The sequence below is a fragment of the Vicia villosa genome, linkage group LG6 (genome assembly GCF_029867415.1).
Source record: "Vicia villosa cultivar HV-30 ecotype Madison, WI linkage group LG6, Vvil1.0, whole genome shotgun sequence".
Lineage (NCBI taxonomy): Eukaryota > Viridiplantae > Streptophyta > Magnoliopsida > Fabales > Fabaceae > Vicia > Vicia villosa.
In genome coordinates, this window is record NC_081185.1 from 148,647,557 (window position 1) to 148,664,040 (window position 16,484).

General features: G+C 38.3%; 1 protein-coding gene across 1 annotated transcript; it reads left to right on the top strand.

Annotated features, from left to right (window-relative positions):
• Positions 1–237: 237 nt before the first annotated feature.
• On the top strand, positions 238–2,928 carry LOC131612715 (protein trichome birefringence-like 6). Its single transcript, XM_058884474.1, has 5 exons — positions 238–927; positions 1,296–1,488; positions 1,579–1,769; positions 2,109–2,267; positions 2,530–2,928. The coding sequence occupies exons 1-5, from the start codon at positions 374–376 to the stop codon at positions 2,831–2,833; spliced, it is 1,401 nt and encodes a 466-aa protein (XP_058740457.1). The 5' UTR covers positions 238–373; the 3' UTR covers positions 2,834–2,928.
• Positions 2,929–16,484: the final 13,556 nt, after the last annotated feature.

The following is a 16,484-nucleotide window of genomic DNA, read 5'->3' on the forward strand; positions in this document are numbered from 1 at the left end:
AATTACGGTGTGAGTTGTAAGTTCTAGTGTATGAGTATCATATCTCTATAGAAATTACACCATATATACCAATTGTGTTGTGTTGCACATATATCAAAGTAACATAAAAAATTGTTAGAAAATAATGAATACGTATATTTACCATATAAATTACGGTGTATGTGTATGCATTAGTGTATAAATAGCTTTTCTCTTAATCTTATCATATCCCATTTTTTATTTTCCTTTAATCATATACTCCTACATTAGCACTATTCCTTTAATAATATGCAACTTCTTAATCCATTATCAAAATCGTGCATGTTGAATTAACCATAATAATAGCTACCAAAAACTGCTACCATTGACTTCAACTTCAACTTCATCTTCATCAATGGAGAGACAACCAAGTTTCTCTTTCAAACCCACTAGACTCTTACTCTTCTCATTCACTCTCTTTTCTTCTATCTTCTTCCTTTCATTCTTCACTCTCTTCCTCACCAAATCCACCACAACAACACCCTCACCACCATACACTCTTGTAGCAAATCTTCAACCTTTGACTCTTCACTCTTTCACTCAAAACAACTTCACTCGTGCAAATGTCTCAACTTTAATCGATAACCGTCTTTCCAGAAGCGTCAACAGATCCAAATCTGAAGCTTTTGGTGAAATGCGTGGTAATGGAACGATGGTTGGAGTGGTGGGTTTAGTGGGTAAGAGTAAAGTTTCGATTTTTGAGGAAGTTGAAGTGAAGAAGAAGAAGAAGAAGATGGTGGAAGGGTGTGATTTGAGTAAAGGGTATTGGGTTTTTGATGAAAGGTATCCTCTTTATGGTGGAGATTCTTGTCCTTTTGTTGATGAAGGTTTTGATTGTGAGGGGAATGGAAGATTGGATAGGAATTTTACTAAGTGGAGATGGCAGCCTCAAGATTGTGACCTTCCTAGGTACTTCCAAGCTCAGTCTTTTGAAACACTTAGTTTACTTTCGTTTTTCTTCTTTCATTTTGCAAGTTTAGTTATGCTTATGAGTTTGATTAACCGTTTTATTAGTCCTTAAAATTTATCGAAATTACGTTGACTTGTTGGTCAAGGTCTCAGGTTTGAATCCTGGTATGTCTTAACAATCTCTCTGTATCTCTATGTTGGGTCAGTCCGTACAGAGTAAATCGCCAGCTTCAATTGGGCCCCCGGATGAGTAAAGGGTATTGGGTTAAGAGAGACTTTTTACCATAGGAGTAACTTATGTGAAGTTAGTTGCAAAAGTGAAGTTAATTTTATTCTGAGTAGTGAGTAATGTTTTTCTTCTGTCATAGGTTCAATGCAACAAAAATGTTAGAGATGATAAGAGGGAAAAGACTAGTTTTTGTGGGTGATTCTATCAATAGGAATCAGTGGGAGTCAATGCTGTGCATGTTATTGAGTGCTGTTAAGGATCCAAAGAGGGTGTTTGAGGCGCGCGGAAGGAAAATTACCAAAGAGAAGGGGAATTATAGTTTCAGGTTTCTGGTAATTCTGCGTAACCTGACTGTTTTCGTAATGCATAATTTATGATAAATTCTGAGGTATTAGATTGTTACTCTCTTTTCAATCTTGTAGGATTATCAATGTACAGTTGAATACTATGTAAGTCATTTCTTAGTTCATGAAAGCAAGGCAAGAGTAGGGCAGAAACGAAGACCAACGTTGCGAATTGATGCCATTGATCACGGTTCGTCGAGATGGAGAGGAGCTGATGTTTTGGTTTTCAACACAGCTCATTGGTGGTCTCATTACAAAACCAAAGCTGGGTTAGTATCTCTCTTAAATTTGTTATACTAAAAAAATTGGTATCTTTGGAGTCATCATCACAAGCACAGAAAGTTGGCATGTGCTGCACATGCAAGTTTTTAAAAATGTGCTGTCATAGGCCCAATTACCAAGTTTCTTTTATAACATTATGAAACACAACACCAACACTTCGACACTAGAAATAATTTGAAAAGATGAATAAATTAAATGTAATCACACGTGTCAGCGTCGGTTTTGGACACTGAGACTGACTCAGACACACTTTTTTCTAGAGGTGTTGGTGCTACGGTCCTAGCTGTTCTGGTACTCTTTTCAACTAACACATGGTTGTATAACAGGATATATTACTATCAAGAAGGAACTATGGTTCATCCCCGGCTAAATGTTTCTACCGCGTTTGGTAAAGCTTTAACGACTTGGGCCTCATGGGTGGACAGACACATAAATTCTAAGAAAACACAAGTTTTCTTTCGAACTTCAGCGCCGTCTCATTTCAGGTTTGATTCGGATATTCACTCTGCAATAGTTTTTCCATTGATTACAGTGTTGTCATCGCGGATTGCGGATCATAGAAAATAGTGGTTTGTTCAAATTCTGCTACGCTATATTGCTTTAGCTAGCGCTGCTATTAGACAACACTTTATACTAAATCACGTATTGCAGAGCTGAACAACGACGATTTGTTCAAATTCGGCCCTGCAAAAACGTTACAGACCCCACTGGTTGATTAGTTACTGACTTTGATATATTGTTCAACAGGGGAGGTAATTGGAATTCAGGAGGACATTGTACAGAGGCAACTCATCCACTTAATCAAACCTTAAACACAACTTATCCGGAGAAGAATATAATCGTAGAAGAAATCATAAAGCGAATGAAAACTCCTGTGACATTGTTGAATATAACTAGTTTATCAGAATTTAGGATAGATGGTCATCCATCCATTTATGGGAGAAAAACTCGATCATCGAGAATTCAAGACTGTAGTCATTGGTGTCTCCCAGGAGTTCCAGATACATGGAATGAGATGTTATTTTTTCATTTACAAAGTAGATTAGAGTGAACTGTTCCAAACCTGTATGATCATTTTTTCTGCAACTGTGTATATGTAGCTTGTGAAAGTTTCCTCTAGTTCATGAAATTGAATGATTTTATGCACTTGTTTTTTTAGCATAATGCAATTGCATCGTAAATATTCTTAATGTGAAGGAAGATCAGACCCGACCTAATGTGTTTAGACTGAGAACTAAAATATGTTTTATTGCGAAAACTTAAAAGAATAATTTATGACTTATTAACATAAGTTGGACAGTTATTTGTTAATAGTTTGTCATTTTGTATATTTATAATTAAATTTATTTTATTTTTTAAATTTTTTTGTTCCAAAATTTTGAGGTTTAAAACATATGGTCGCAAATTCTTCAGAATAGGAAGAGAATGGGTGATCAGAATCCTCTGCTAGGGTTTGTCCAAAATCCGGCCGAATTTGCCAAAAGCACAGCAGAACTCGATCTACATGAAAGGAGCACTAAAAAGATTAAAGACACCGTTATGGAGCAGAGTGAAGAGGAAAATGGTGATGGAGGTAAAGGTAATTCTATCTCATTCAGAGATATTATTATGGGGCAAGGAATGAAAGAAGTGGCTGAAGAGGAGGCTAGTATGCTGGAAATTGGGGAGGGAGGTGTTATAATTGAGGAGGAGATCATTGGAGGGTATGAATGCCCTAAGTTCATATTTTCTGCGGAGGAGGAGGAAAAGATGCAGAGGCCTTGGCGGAGGGGAGTGATCGTGAAGCTTCTTGGGAGGAGAATAGGCTATAAGGCGTTGGAGAATAGGTTAAATCAATTATGGGTGCGTAAAGGTATCATAAGCATCATTGATTTAAGCAATGAATACTATCTGGTTGCCTTCTCGCATGAAGATGATAAAAAGGCGGCTATGGAAAATGGACCATGGTTCATTTACGATCACTATCTTACTGTGAAAGATTGGAAACCTAACTTTCATCCTGAGAGTGACACGATTGATGAAGTTGCCGTTTGGGTTCGCATTGCGGGACTTCCGATTGAATATTACAATCCCAAAGCTTTAACTTGTTTTGGAAATAGAATTGGTCGTACGGTCAAGGTTGATAAAACGACTACAAAGCAAGAGAGAGGAAAGTATGCTCGTATATGTGTCGCGGTTAACTTGTCTAAACCTCTTCTGGGGATGTTTCAGATTGGGGGAAGTAACTACAAAATTGAGTATGAAGGATTGCATCTTCTTTGTCTGGTTTGTGGCAGGTATGGTCACTACAAAGCTGGGTGTACTCTGACAGATACAACCAAAAAGAAGGTGGTTGAGGAGATTGATGGGCAGGGGTTGATCCAGAAAAATAAGGAGAGTATAGGGGGAGAATTTCAAAGAAATTTTGAAGAAGGTGATGGACCGTGGAAGGTTGTGCAGAAGCAACGGAAAGGAAAGAAGGCAGTGGATGGCCGGAAAAACACAATTCCGGTGAGAGTTATTGCCAGAACCGAGAAGAGTGGATCGCGTTTTCTCAGTTTGGAAGGAATAGATCAGGATGTTAATGAGATTAATGATGTTACTATTACTGATAAGAATGAAGCTAGTGTGAATGGGGAAAGTTCTAATATTATTACTATGAATAATATTGGAAAGAATAAAGGTATTAATGACAGCAGTAATGTGCAAGAGATTGTGCATGAGGGGGGGAATATTGATGACACGAGGGCACAAAAGGAGAATAATTCAAATGAGGTGATGACGTGGCATAAGAGTACTGGAGAATTAATGAAGGATTCCAATCAGGAAAAGACGACAGCTATTTATGGAAGTGGGGGCAGGAGACAACGTCAGGAAAAGCAAAAAAGTCAATGCAATACTCAAAAAGCAGCGAATAAACTGGCGACACGTGGAAATATTCATACCAAAGAAAAAGGAAGTGGAATTAGTACGTCTGGAGTGGAGGGAGTTCTGAGTAAGTTTAATATAGGAGATTCTCAATGGGCCACCACGTATGAAACTTTCAACCTGGTTAGGAAGTTAAATAGCGACAATAATGGGGAGATGAAGCAGACTGATGTTAGTGAGAAAGTTGTTGGAAAGATGCATATTTCTGAAGATTCTCCTGAGAATGAGGATATTCTTCTGGATGAGCCACCAGATACAAATCATCATACTATTCAAAGACACAACTTTGTTTTTGGAGAGTATGACACTAGCTTAGCTGAAACAAATGATGACGGTAGGGAAGGAAGTGATGATATCCTGGGGGAAGATGAGGAAGAAGAAGTTGTATGTGAAACTCTTTGATTGGTTGGGTTCTTGTTGTTCTTAAGTATTTTTGATTAATGATAATGACAAACAAAAAGATTATGGTGTGGAATTGTCGTGGTGCTGCAAGTAGTGCGTTTTATCGATATTGTAAAAGTTATGTTGATAGAGTCAAGCCTTGTATGCTAGTGATTGTGGAAACTCGTTGTGACCCTAATATTATTATTAAATCTCTTAAGAAGTTGGGATATGACACTTTTGAGATTAGTAGTAACAAGGGCTTTGCTGGAGGGATTGCTATGGCCTGGAGGTCTAGTGACATGGATGTTTTTATTCTTGAGAACAATGACCAATATATCCATTCTAGAATTAGCATGGAAGATAGCAGTCAGTGGTTTTTTACGGCTATTTATGCGAGACCGCATGAAAATAGTAAGAAGAAGATGTGGGATGCTATGAAGGATATCTCTAACACTATGCGTGGGCCATGGATGATGGCCGGAGATTTCAACGATATTGGAATTTTTTTTTTGAATATCCATTTTTTTAAAAAAAATTTCAGAAATAACCAACTTTTCAAAATAATTCCCCAAATGTCCATTTTTTGCTAAAAAATACACGTTGACGCCAGGGGGGGTGGCGACAACACTGGGCTTTAAGAGAACTCGCCAGTGGGCCTGGCGCCCATGTGTATTTTTTAGGTGTTGTCGCCACCCCCCGGCGACAACACCCCCCCTTTATTTTTTTTTTCTTTTTTTTTTTGTAATTTTTTTCTTTAACATAATTTCCTCCTAATTTTTTTTATGTTATACTTTTCAATTATTAATTCAAAATGGATTTTATAAATAATTATTTTTTTCAATATTAATGTAATTTTCAATATTAATGTAATTTTTTTCATTATTTCCTCTTAATTTTTTTCATTATTTCCTCTTAATTTTTTTTTCAATATTAATGTAATTTTCAATATTTTTCAATCTTATTTTCATTATTTCCACTTAATTTTTTTTCATTATTTCCTCTTAATTTTATTCATTGTTTCCTCTTAATTATTTTTTTCAATATTAATGTAATTTTCAATATTAATGTAATTTTTTTCATTATTTCCTCTTAATTTTTTTTCAATATTAATGTAATTTTTTTCATTATTTCCTCTTAATTTTTTTCATGGTATTATATTTTAGGTAATTTTTTACTTTCAATATTAATGTTTTCGGTACTATTTTCTCTTAAATCTTTGTAAATTTTATTGGTTCCAAATATTTTCTCCATGGTAATATTTGGTAATTTCTTTCAATATGTACCATGAACTTTTTTTTATTTAGTAATTTTTTTTGTGTTGTAACCCATAAAATTTATAAAAAAAAAAGTTCATTTCATTGAAAAAGTAAATTACAAACATCATCGAAACTAATAATTATGTTGTGGAACTAGATCCACGATTGGGACATTTGGTCCTATTATGTCCTACCTCACGACATATACTACACTTCCTCTGCATTTTTTCAGTTACGTCCATCTCGGTTCTAATACGCCTGCTGTTTGGTCGACCGCTTTTATTCCGACGCATTAAATCGTTATGCCAAACTGTTTCCCCCTCGTACACAGGCCAATATGCTTCCATTGCTACCACCGGAAAGTAATTGTCGTATACGTTGAGCAACGTTGATACCTTGTAAATTTCTGATACCAAAGATAATGCATCAAAGTGAGTATGTGAACATGCTGCAAGGACATGGGAGCAAGGCATGCGATATGCTTGAAATTGGCCACAGTCGCACCAACGATCTGGGATATTGACGCGATACTGTTGTCGTGGAAGTCCCTGGTTGTGGTCAATTGTTTCCTTTACACTGAAGGTGTGGCCATGACGGTCGAACTCGGTCACCCGATGAGTGTTACCCTTGGCAGATTCCTGTTGTATATATTTCATGCAGACATCACTATATACCTGTTGTGTTTGTAACACTGAATTCCACCTCTTACCTCGTGTGGCGAACAAAGTTGCCATCCGAAAATACGTAGCACTAACAATGGCAGTTACAGGTAGGTTTCGTATGCCTTTGAAAACCCCGTTCATTGATTCCACAAGATTTGTAGTCATGTGGCCCCACCTAGCCCCATCGTCGTATGACCTAGTCCATCTTGCTCTATCAATGCTGTCAATCCACCTCCCTGCATCTGGATTTGTCAACGCTATTTCTCGGCGGTAGTATTGAAATCCAGGTTGGTTTAAGGCATACCCCGCGTTCACCAAGTGGTTCTTCAAAAATTTATCCTTGATCTCTCTCATAAAATTCTGTGCTATGTGCCTAATACAGTAGACATGCTTAGACGGAGGGTTGTGCCAACCATTTGCCGGATTGTTGTATGCGCTGTCAATAGAAGCGTGCCTGTCAGAAATCAAACAAAGATTAGGTTGTGGAGCGACTCTAGCTCGGAGATTCTTCAGAAAGAAACCCCAAGCAGCAGCTGTTTCGCCTTCTACCAAAGCAAATGCTATTGGAAAAATGTTGCTATTTCCATCCTGCGCGACCGCCATCAATAAAGTTCCCTTGTATTTCCCATACAGCCACGTTCCATCAATTTGAATAATCGGCTTGCAAAAACCAAAACCGACGATGCATGGTTGAAACGCCCAGAATAGTCTATGGAAGATTCCATTACCTTCGAGAGGGGTTCCGTCCTGGGACTGTGCCGGCAGTGTCTCCAATATACTAACAGTCCCAGGTGAATACAATTGCAGTGCAGCCAGGTAGCGAGGAAGTTGTTGGTACGATTCCTCCCAGTTGCCGTAGACTCTTTCAATTGCTTTCTGTTTCGCCAACCAAGCCTTTCTGTACGAAGGTCTGTATTTGAACACAGAAACGCAATGAGAAATAATTGTCTTCACCTTCAGGGATGGGTCAGTTTCGACCAGAGGAATGATGGTATGACATATCATGTCATGACTGAGTTTTCGATGATCTTGCGCCATGTTAGTGGTGACGCAGGTGTGGGCTTGAGATATCGAACGTATCACCCACGCGTTAAACTTCTTTCTGAACGATGCCTTCAGCATGTATCCACATTCCGGGTTTTTGCATGCAATAGTGACTCTCTCTGGATTTGATCGATCGGCTTTAAAATCAACACAATTTGCTAAGTGCCAATTTTTTATAGCCAACAGACAATCATCCTTCGAACGAAACGTGTCACCCTCTTTTAACTCCTCGCTTGACCTCATGTATGGATTGTAGAACATATCGGACGATGGCTCGTCCTCTCCTAAATTAAGCGTTGTGAAATGTGCCGGAGGTGAATATGCATGTGTATCCGGTACTCGATCCGGTACTGGAACTTCTTCGTCACCTTCATCTTCGGATTCACGATTCACCAACTCATCAACAACATCTTCTATATCAGTTTCTTCGTCAATGACATGCTCGGGTTGTTGTTCGTCATCAACAACAGGATCAATAACTTGTGACTGAATATTTTGCGAAGGAGCATTTTGTTCAACCACTATGTACAGTTCCAGATAATCATAACCAAAATGCTCATGGGTGAGGAACATGTTTTGAACCTCTAAGTCAGTTGTTATCTGTGATTGACAAAATATGACTGAGTTGTTAGGTTGAAGAAGGGGTTGTCGGTAAAATATCTGAGAAACTTGTTCTCTTATTTTGGATTCGATTTTCCTTTTTAGATAAGAGAAATCTGATTGTCTATTTAGAGCAAAACGTGTTGAGTTTGTGTTTCTAAATATAAAACCGTTTGTGTCGCAGTGGTATGTCTCACCATTCATATGAACACGAACTTTGAACTGCGAGGTGGATGCCATAATTTTGATATGTGTTTGTGAAAGAAGAAATGTGAGAATTGTGGTGTGTTGTAAAAGGAAGAAATGTTTGGGAAAGTTGTGATGGTTGTAAAAAATAGTATGTGAAGTAGTTCCTATATATCATGCAAGAAATCTTACACAAGGGTAATGCATGCAAGAAATTAAGCAATAATTCTGCACAAGATAGTAACTTTGACATGACTAATGCATGCCACAAGAGAATCTCGTCCCCACCTCTTACACAAGGGTAATGCATGCAAGAAATGAACCAATAATTCTGCACAAGATAGTAACTTTGACATGACTAATGCATGCCACAAAAGATAGGGCTGCATGCATGAAGATAGGGCTGTAAGGCGTTTGGACTATCAACCTCCCATTGTTCGAAGAAACGGATACGTTATTTTCTCTGCCGTCAAACCTCCCATGCAGGTAATGTTTTGGAACATTCAATCCATGGACCAGCTTAAGAGAACCCTTCTCAGGTTTTTGGAGGGAGAGTGGAGTCAAGGCGAACAAATCAGATCTATCAAGAGACTTAGAACAAGGGGAGGTGCTTTTCTTGAAAGACAGCGTTGGTGGGAGACAATGGAGGACGACATTCAATGCACTCGAATGATGGAGGACAGAGAAGACATTGTCCTAACCGTTGTAATATCCTAGATGTTGCAGTTTCTTTATCATTTCAGCTACTTCTGTACCGTCCAATTAAATGCTCTGAGCATATATTAATGAAATGTTTTGTTAACATTACAAAGTTTCCAATTAGTATTTAAGTTATTAATAATTAGCAAAATTATTTTCCGCGGTATTTCACCCACTATAAATAAAGGTGTGTGTGTGTGTGGAGTTGAAGTACCAACTCTTTCTTCATTCTTACTGCAAACACAAAAAATGAACTCAGTTTGGGCTGTCGTTTTTTTTGAGGAAGGTAGTCACATGCGTGTCTGCCTTAACCCCCATTGGAATTTCCAGAGAATTGTTAGAGCCATCAACACTGGGTTTCGTCAACTAGATGGTCCGAACAGAAAAGTTAAACAGATAGATTACCGTTGTCCATACATTACGTTGACGGATAATAATCCAGAAGGCACCTACATGTATTACTGGGACCGTGTGAAAGACGATGTGGACGTGGATCTAATGTTTTGGACACACAGTGGAGAGGTTAACCGAGGCGTTCAAAATCCACTTGTTCTTGCAGTGATACTCGAGTAGTTTAGATTAAGTGTTGTTGTGTTTGTTGCAATGATCGAGCGTGTACTACAAGTTGTTATGTGTTACTTTCTTAGATGTTTTGGTTTCTGTGTTGGTTATTGTCAATGTACCTTTTTAATTAATGAATGAATTAATGTTTTCCATAATATATATCTGCGCTAGTTTAATATAAAAGTCTCAAAATCCATTATAATTGTATGTTTTAAATGAATTAAAAATTATGATAATGCATGTCACAAATTATGATAATGAATTAAAATCTATTATAATATAAAATTCTCAACATCTAAATAAAAAATAAAAGTATATGATAAATCGGTGCAAGACACTGCAGGGAATCTCGTCCCCACCACAGACATGACGGGACAAGACACTGCAGGGAATCTCGTCCCCACCACAGACTTGACGGGACAAGACACTGCAGGAAATCTCGTCCCCACCACAGACATGACGGGACAAGACACTGCAGGGAATCTCGTCCCCACCACAGACTTGACGGGACAAGACACTGCAGGGAATCTCGTCCCCACCACATGCAGGGAATCTCGGAATGGATTGGTCCAAAACGCCTGATTCCAAAATCATTTTCTACCGCCAGCTATTAGATCGACTAGGACCCCAAGAAGTAATACCTCTAAAAATGTCCATTTTCTAAATATATTTTTAAAAATAACTATCTTCTATATTCTGAAATTAATATTATTTGCTTTGCAGTTTATTTGGCGTCCTTACTTGGAATTGGACCACGTACCCGACCTTGACGAGGCGGCTATTTGGACAGCAAAATCACCCATCATACGGTTCACCACTGTGGAGATGCACCCGAGTGACCGTGTGAAGCTCCAATTCGGCATGCATCAAGGTATCCCTGACCCACCTGAGCCTGACTGCTTGGGACGTTGGCATCTTGCGAAGGTTAGCGAACAGTGGTACGTACAAAATTACAAGTCCTTTGCCATAGAGCAGCGTAAAATATGGGCTCGTCGATCAAAAACGGTTCTAGAATTTCCTGTGGCGCCGGGAGAAATGAAGCCAACTGTTGAGTATGTAAACTGGTACAGGTCCGTCACAAATCCTGAAATGATTGTGTCTGCCCCTTTCTATTTAGCTGACCCGCGAGCACAACCTCCATATTTTGGAGGACAACAACAACCACCACCAAATTACCACCAACAACAACAACAACCACCGCCACCAAATTACCAACAACAACAACAACCACCACCAAATTACCAACAACAACATTACCCACAACAACACCAACAACAACAACAACAAAGTTACCACCAACAACCATTGCAACCACAAACACCTTTGTACCAACAACATTCCCAACAACTCCACCCGTTTTTTTCATCCCAAACTCAACCACAAAATCAAGAATTCCATGCAGGGAGCTCTTCTAGATCACATTTCCAGGAATTCCATGCGGGGGGCTCTTCAAGATCACCACCAATGACCCCCGACATGGGCATAGAAGAAGAATACCCGCAATACACCACATTCGACCAACACACATCACAGTACCCCAGCCAACAATTTGACTTCAACACACCGCCACAACCATTGTATTTTAACCAAACCGGATCCACCACCAACTTCCAAAACTTCCAGGCTGCACCCACTAGGAGAAATTTTAACCCGCCTAGACACAGCTTCGACAGCGCCGCGGGCACCCGCCTATCCTATGGAGGGAATTCTATAGGTCAAGATGTTGAAGACCCAGGTTTCATTCAGGGACCGTCGACTATGGCACAAGACGAACCAAATAGAGGGGGGCGTCGTCGCGGGAATAGGGGGGCATTACCAACTCGTGACCCGTCTACACGACCCATTCGGCAACCTCAATGTGGATCGTACCATGGTCCACGTGGCGCGCAATAAGATTTTTATTTGTATCTTGAATGTATTTTGTAATGTTTTTAATTATAATGTATTTGTATCGTTAATGTTTTTTGAAATGTCTTGAATTTTAATGTATTTCTATCGTCAATGTATCGTTATTGTATCTTAATATATAATTATTTTAACGAATGTCCAACTTATATTTTAATGTATTTAATATTTTTTAAAATAATATTATTTTTTTAAAAAAATATTTAATCTTAAAATTTATTTTATAATATAAATATAACATTGTTTTACTAACCAACTTCACAACTATATTAACCACAAAAATATAAGTTATTAATTAATTATTTTACTTATAATTCATTAACTACTTCCACTACTTCATTGACCAATAAAATATATATTATTAACCATGTTCAGACACTAAATTATAAATAAGTTAATTAACATTTATATTCCAAAAATAATTTTAACAAGATAGATAAAAAAAACAATATAAAAAAATTATTGAAAAATTGTTGTTAAAAAAAAAACTAAAAAAAAAACTAACAAAAATTATTAAAACATTGTAGTTATTAAAAAAAAAATACTGAAAAAAATTAAGAGAAATTAATGTTAAAGAAAAAAAATTACAAAAAAAAAAAGAAAAAAAAAATAAGGGGGGGTGTTGTCGCCGGGGGGGTGGCGACAACACCTAAAAACTGCACATAGGCGCCAGTGGGCCTGGCGAGTTCTCTTAAAGCCCAGTGTTGTCGCCACCCCCCCTGGCGACAACGTGTATTTTTTAGCAAAAAATGGACATTTGGGGAATTTTTTTGAAAAGTTGGTTATTTCTGAAAAATTTTTTAAAAAATTGGTTATTCAAAAAAAAAAATTCACGATATTGCGTATGTTAGTGATAAAAGAGGTGGAGTGAGGCCTTCTTTAAGTAAGTGCAAGAGACTGCGAGACAGAATGGATATGTGTAAAGTGAGTGACATGGAGACTAAGGGGCCAAAATTTACTTGGAGAGGTCCTATTTTTCGGGGTGGTCAACGAATCTATGAGAAGTTGGATAGAGCATTAAGTAATGATGATTGGAAATTGATGTTTCCTGACTCTTTTGTGAAGGTTTTGATGAGAGTTGAATTTTCAGACCATCACCCAATTTTGATAAGCTTAAAGGAGGAGACTAGAAATGTTTATGAAAAGAAGTTTCGCTTTGAGAATGCATGGCTTACTAACGAAACTTATGACTCCATGTTGAAAGATAGTTGGAATACAGGTGATAATATTGGCAATAATCTGAAGAGGGTAGTGGAAGGTATTGATAAGTGGAAGTTTGCTAATTTTGATAAAGTTAAGGAGCAAAAGAGAGAGATAATAAGACGGCTGGAAGGAGTTCAAAGGAACCTTCAAATGCAAGACAATGTTGGGGGTATGAGAAGACTTGAGTATAAGCTCCAAAAAGAACTGAGTTATATTTTGAATCAAGAGGAACTTATGTGGCATCAAAGATCTAGAACAAAATGGCTTGTTGATGGTGATAGGAACACTAAATTCTATCATATGCAGACTGTGTCTAGGCGAAAAAGAAATAGAATTCTAATGTTGAAGAATGATGATGGGGATTGGATCTCTGAGCAGGAGGCCTTAAAGCACCATTGCACTGAGTTCTATAAGAAATTGTTTGCGTGCCCTAGCCATTGGTGCACTTGGTACCAGACTCCAGTCAGTTTTCCAAAGCTTAGCATGGACGATCTAAACCAGTTGAATAAAGAGATTATAATAGAGGAGGTTAAGCATGCTTTGTTCACGATGAAGCCGTGGAAGGCCCCGGGTCCGGATGGTTTTCCTGCTGGATTTTATCAGAAGGCTTGGGAAGTTGTTGGTGGTGACATGTTTGAATTTGTTATGAAGGCCTGGCATAACCCCAGCATTGTGGCTGAAGTTAACAAAACGGATATTTGTTTAATCCCTAAAGTAGAGCACCCCCAAAGGATTGAGCAGTTTCGCCCTATTTCTCTTTGTAACACTCTTTATAAGGTTGTTACCAAAGTGTTAGTGGGAAGGTTGAAATCTTTTATGGCACATTTGGTCTCGCCCTATCAAACCGGATTTGTCCCAGGAAGATCTATCCATGAAAACATCATTATTGCTAATGAAATTATTCATAGTATGAGTAAAAAGAAAGGAAAAAAAGGCTTTTTCGCTTTGAAGATAGACTTGGCCAAAGCTTATGACAGACTTAATTGGGAATTCATTTGGAGAATTTTACAAGAAATAAACTTGCCAAAGAATATGATTAATTTGATTATGCATGGTGTTACGAGTGTGGAGACAAATGTAAACTGGAATGGCAATAGGAACGAGTTCTTTAAGCCTTGTAAAGGAATTCGCCAAGGCGATCCAATTTCTCCTTATTTGTTTGTGCTTTGCATGGATAAGTTGTCTCATTTGATTGAGCATGCAGTGATGAGAAAGAAGTGGAAGCCGTTCCGTGTTGGAGTGAAGGGTGTTGGGATAACTCACTTGATGTTTGCTGATGACTTACTTCTGTTTGGGGAGGCAACGGAAACACATATAGAATGTGTGAAGCAAACCTTAGATGAATTTTGTAGCATGTCTGGCCAGGAAGTCAGTATGGAGAAATCGAGTATCTTATTCTCGAGTAATGTTTCTCGTGGTATGCGTTTGAAGCTGTGTCATAGATCTGGTTTTAAAGAGACAAAGTGCTTTGGCAAGTACCTGGGAATACCATTAAAGGCTCAAGCTTTGAGAAAAGCAGATTTTAATCATGTCATTGAGCAAATTTCGCTGAAGCTTACTAACTGGAAAACAAGATTTCTTTCTTTTGCAGGTAGAATTACTCTTTCTAAGAGTGTTATGGAGGCCATCCCGATCTATCCTATGATGACAAATATGCTACCGAAGGCTTGTATTAAGGAGATACAAAAAATGCAAAGAGCTTTTATTTGGGGTGACACTGATTCTAAAAGGAAACATCATGCGGTTAGTTGGGAGACGATCACCTCAAGTAAATGTGATGGTGGGCTAGGGCTGCGTGATCTTAACACTATGAATCAAGTGTGCATCATGAAACTTGGAGGAAAAATTATTAATGGTGAGGAGGAATTATGGTGTAAAGTGCTGAAGGGAAAGTATAAGATAATGGATGTGACTAAGGATTTTAAAGCGAAAAGTACGGATTCTAATCTGTGGAAAGCCATAGTGAAGACTGCTCCTACCTTGGTGGATATTGGGAAGTGGAACGTTGGAAATGGAGAAACTATTAATGCATGGAAGGATAGTTGGGTGCATAGAGGTAGCTGCATTATGGATGAGAATATTGATATTCCTTGCCATATGACTAATATGAAAGTGTGTGATTTGGTGAGGAACGATGGAGAATGGGACTGGAATTTATTAGAGTGGCTGCCTCAGGAGATCAAGCAGCTTATTGCTTCTGCTCATCCGCCTTTGGTTGATTCTGGGGAAGACAAGTTTGAAGTCGCTACTTCGGATGATGGAGCTGTTTCTATAAGCAAGCTATATAAGTTTTTGAGGGAGAAGAATGATCCAATTATAGGGAAGCAGTGGAGTAGGATATGGAAGTTGCAGGTCCCGGAAAGAATCAAAAGTTTTGTTTGGCTGTTAAAACACGATAGGTTGCTAACTGGGGAGAGGCTGCGGCAGTTTGGCATTGGCAATGTAGATTGTATCTGGTGTGGAAAGTATTTGGAGAGCACAATGCATGTGTTTCGAGACTGTATTCATGTGAAAACAGTTTGGGATAGGGTGGCGCCTATTGAAGTGGTGCAGGAGTTTTACTCTTTGGATCTTCAGGATTGGCTGCACTTTAATATGGAGATTGATACTTCCTCTAAGATTAATTATGATGGTGACTGGCCTGAGTTTTGGGCCACTGCTTGCCATGCTATTTGGGAATGGAGAAATAAAGCCATGCATGATGAGAACTTTCGTGGGCCAATTGATTTACTTGGTGAGATTGGTGTTAGAACTCGGGAGTACAAAGTCGCTGCGATGAATAATTATATAATGGAGAGGGATAAGACTAAGAGGCTTATTAGGTGGTTTGTTCCTGCTGAAGGCTTTATTAAACTAAATGTTGATGGTGCTCATTCTACTAATAAAGGTTCTGGTTGTGGGGGAATAATACGTGATGAGCATGGGAAGTGGTGTGGAGGATTTTCTAAGAATGTGGGCAATTGCAGTCCTTTGATTGCGGAGCTTTGGGGCATTCTTGATGGTTTGAAATTGGTGGTGCAGCAAGGTTTCCAGAGAGTGATTATTGAATCGGACTCTAAAGAAGCAGTGGAAATTAGTAACAAACTGAGTAATAACAAGTTGAGTAACAGTAATTTAGTCCGACAAATCTATAGTTGGATGAGTAAATTAGAGATTGTGGAGATTCGGCATATTTACCGTGAGATGAACGGTTGTGCTAATTGCTTGGCTATACATGGAAAACAGATGGGAGTTGGGTATCTCTTTTTTATGAATATGCCTAGTTGGCTTTCTGATAATTTTGTAAAAGATT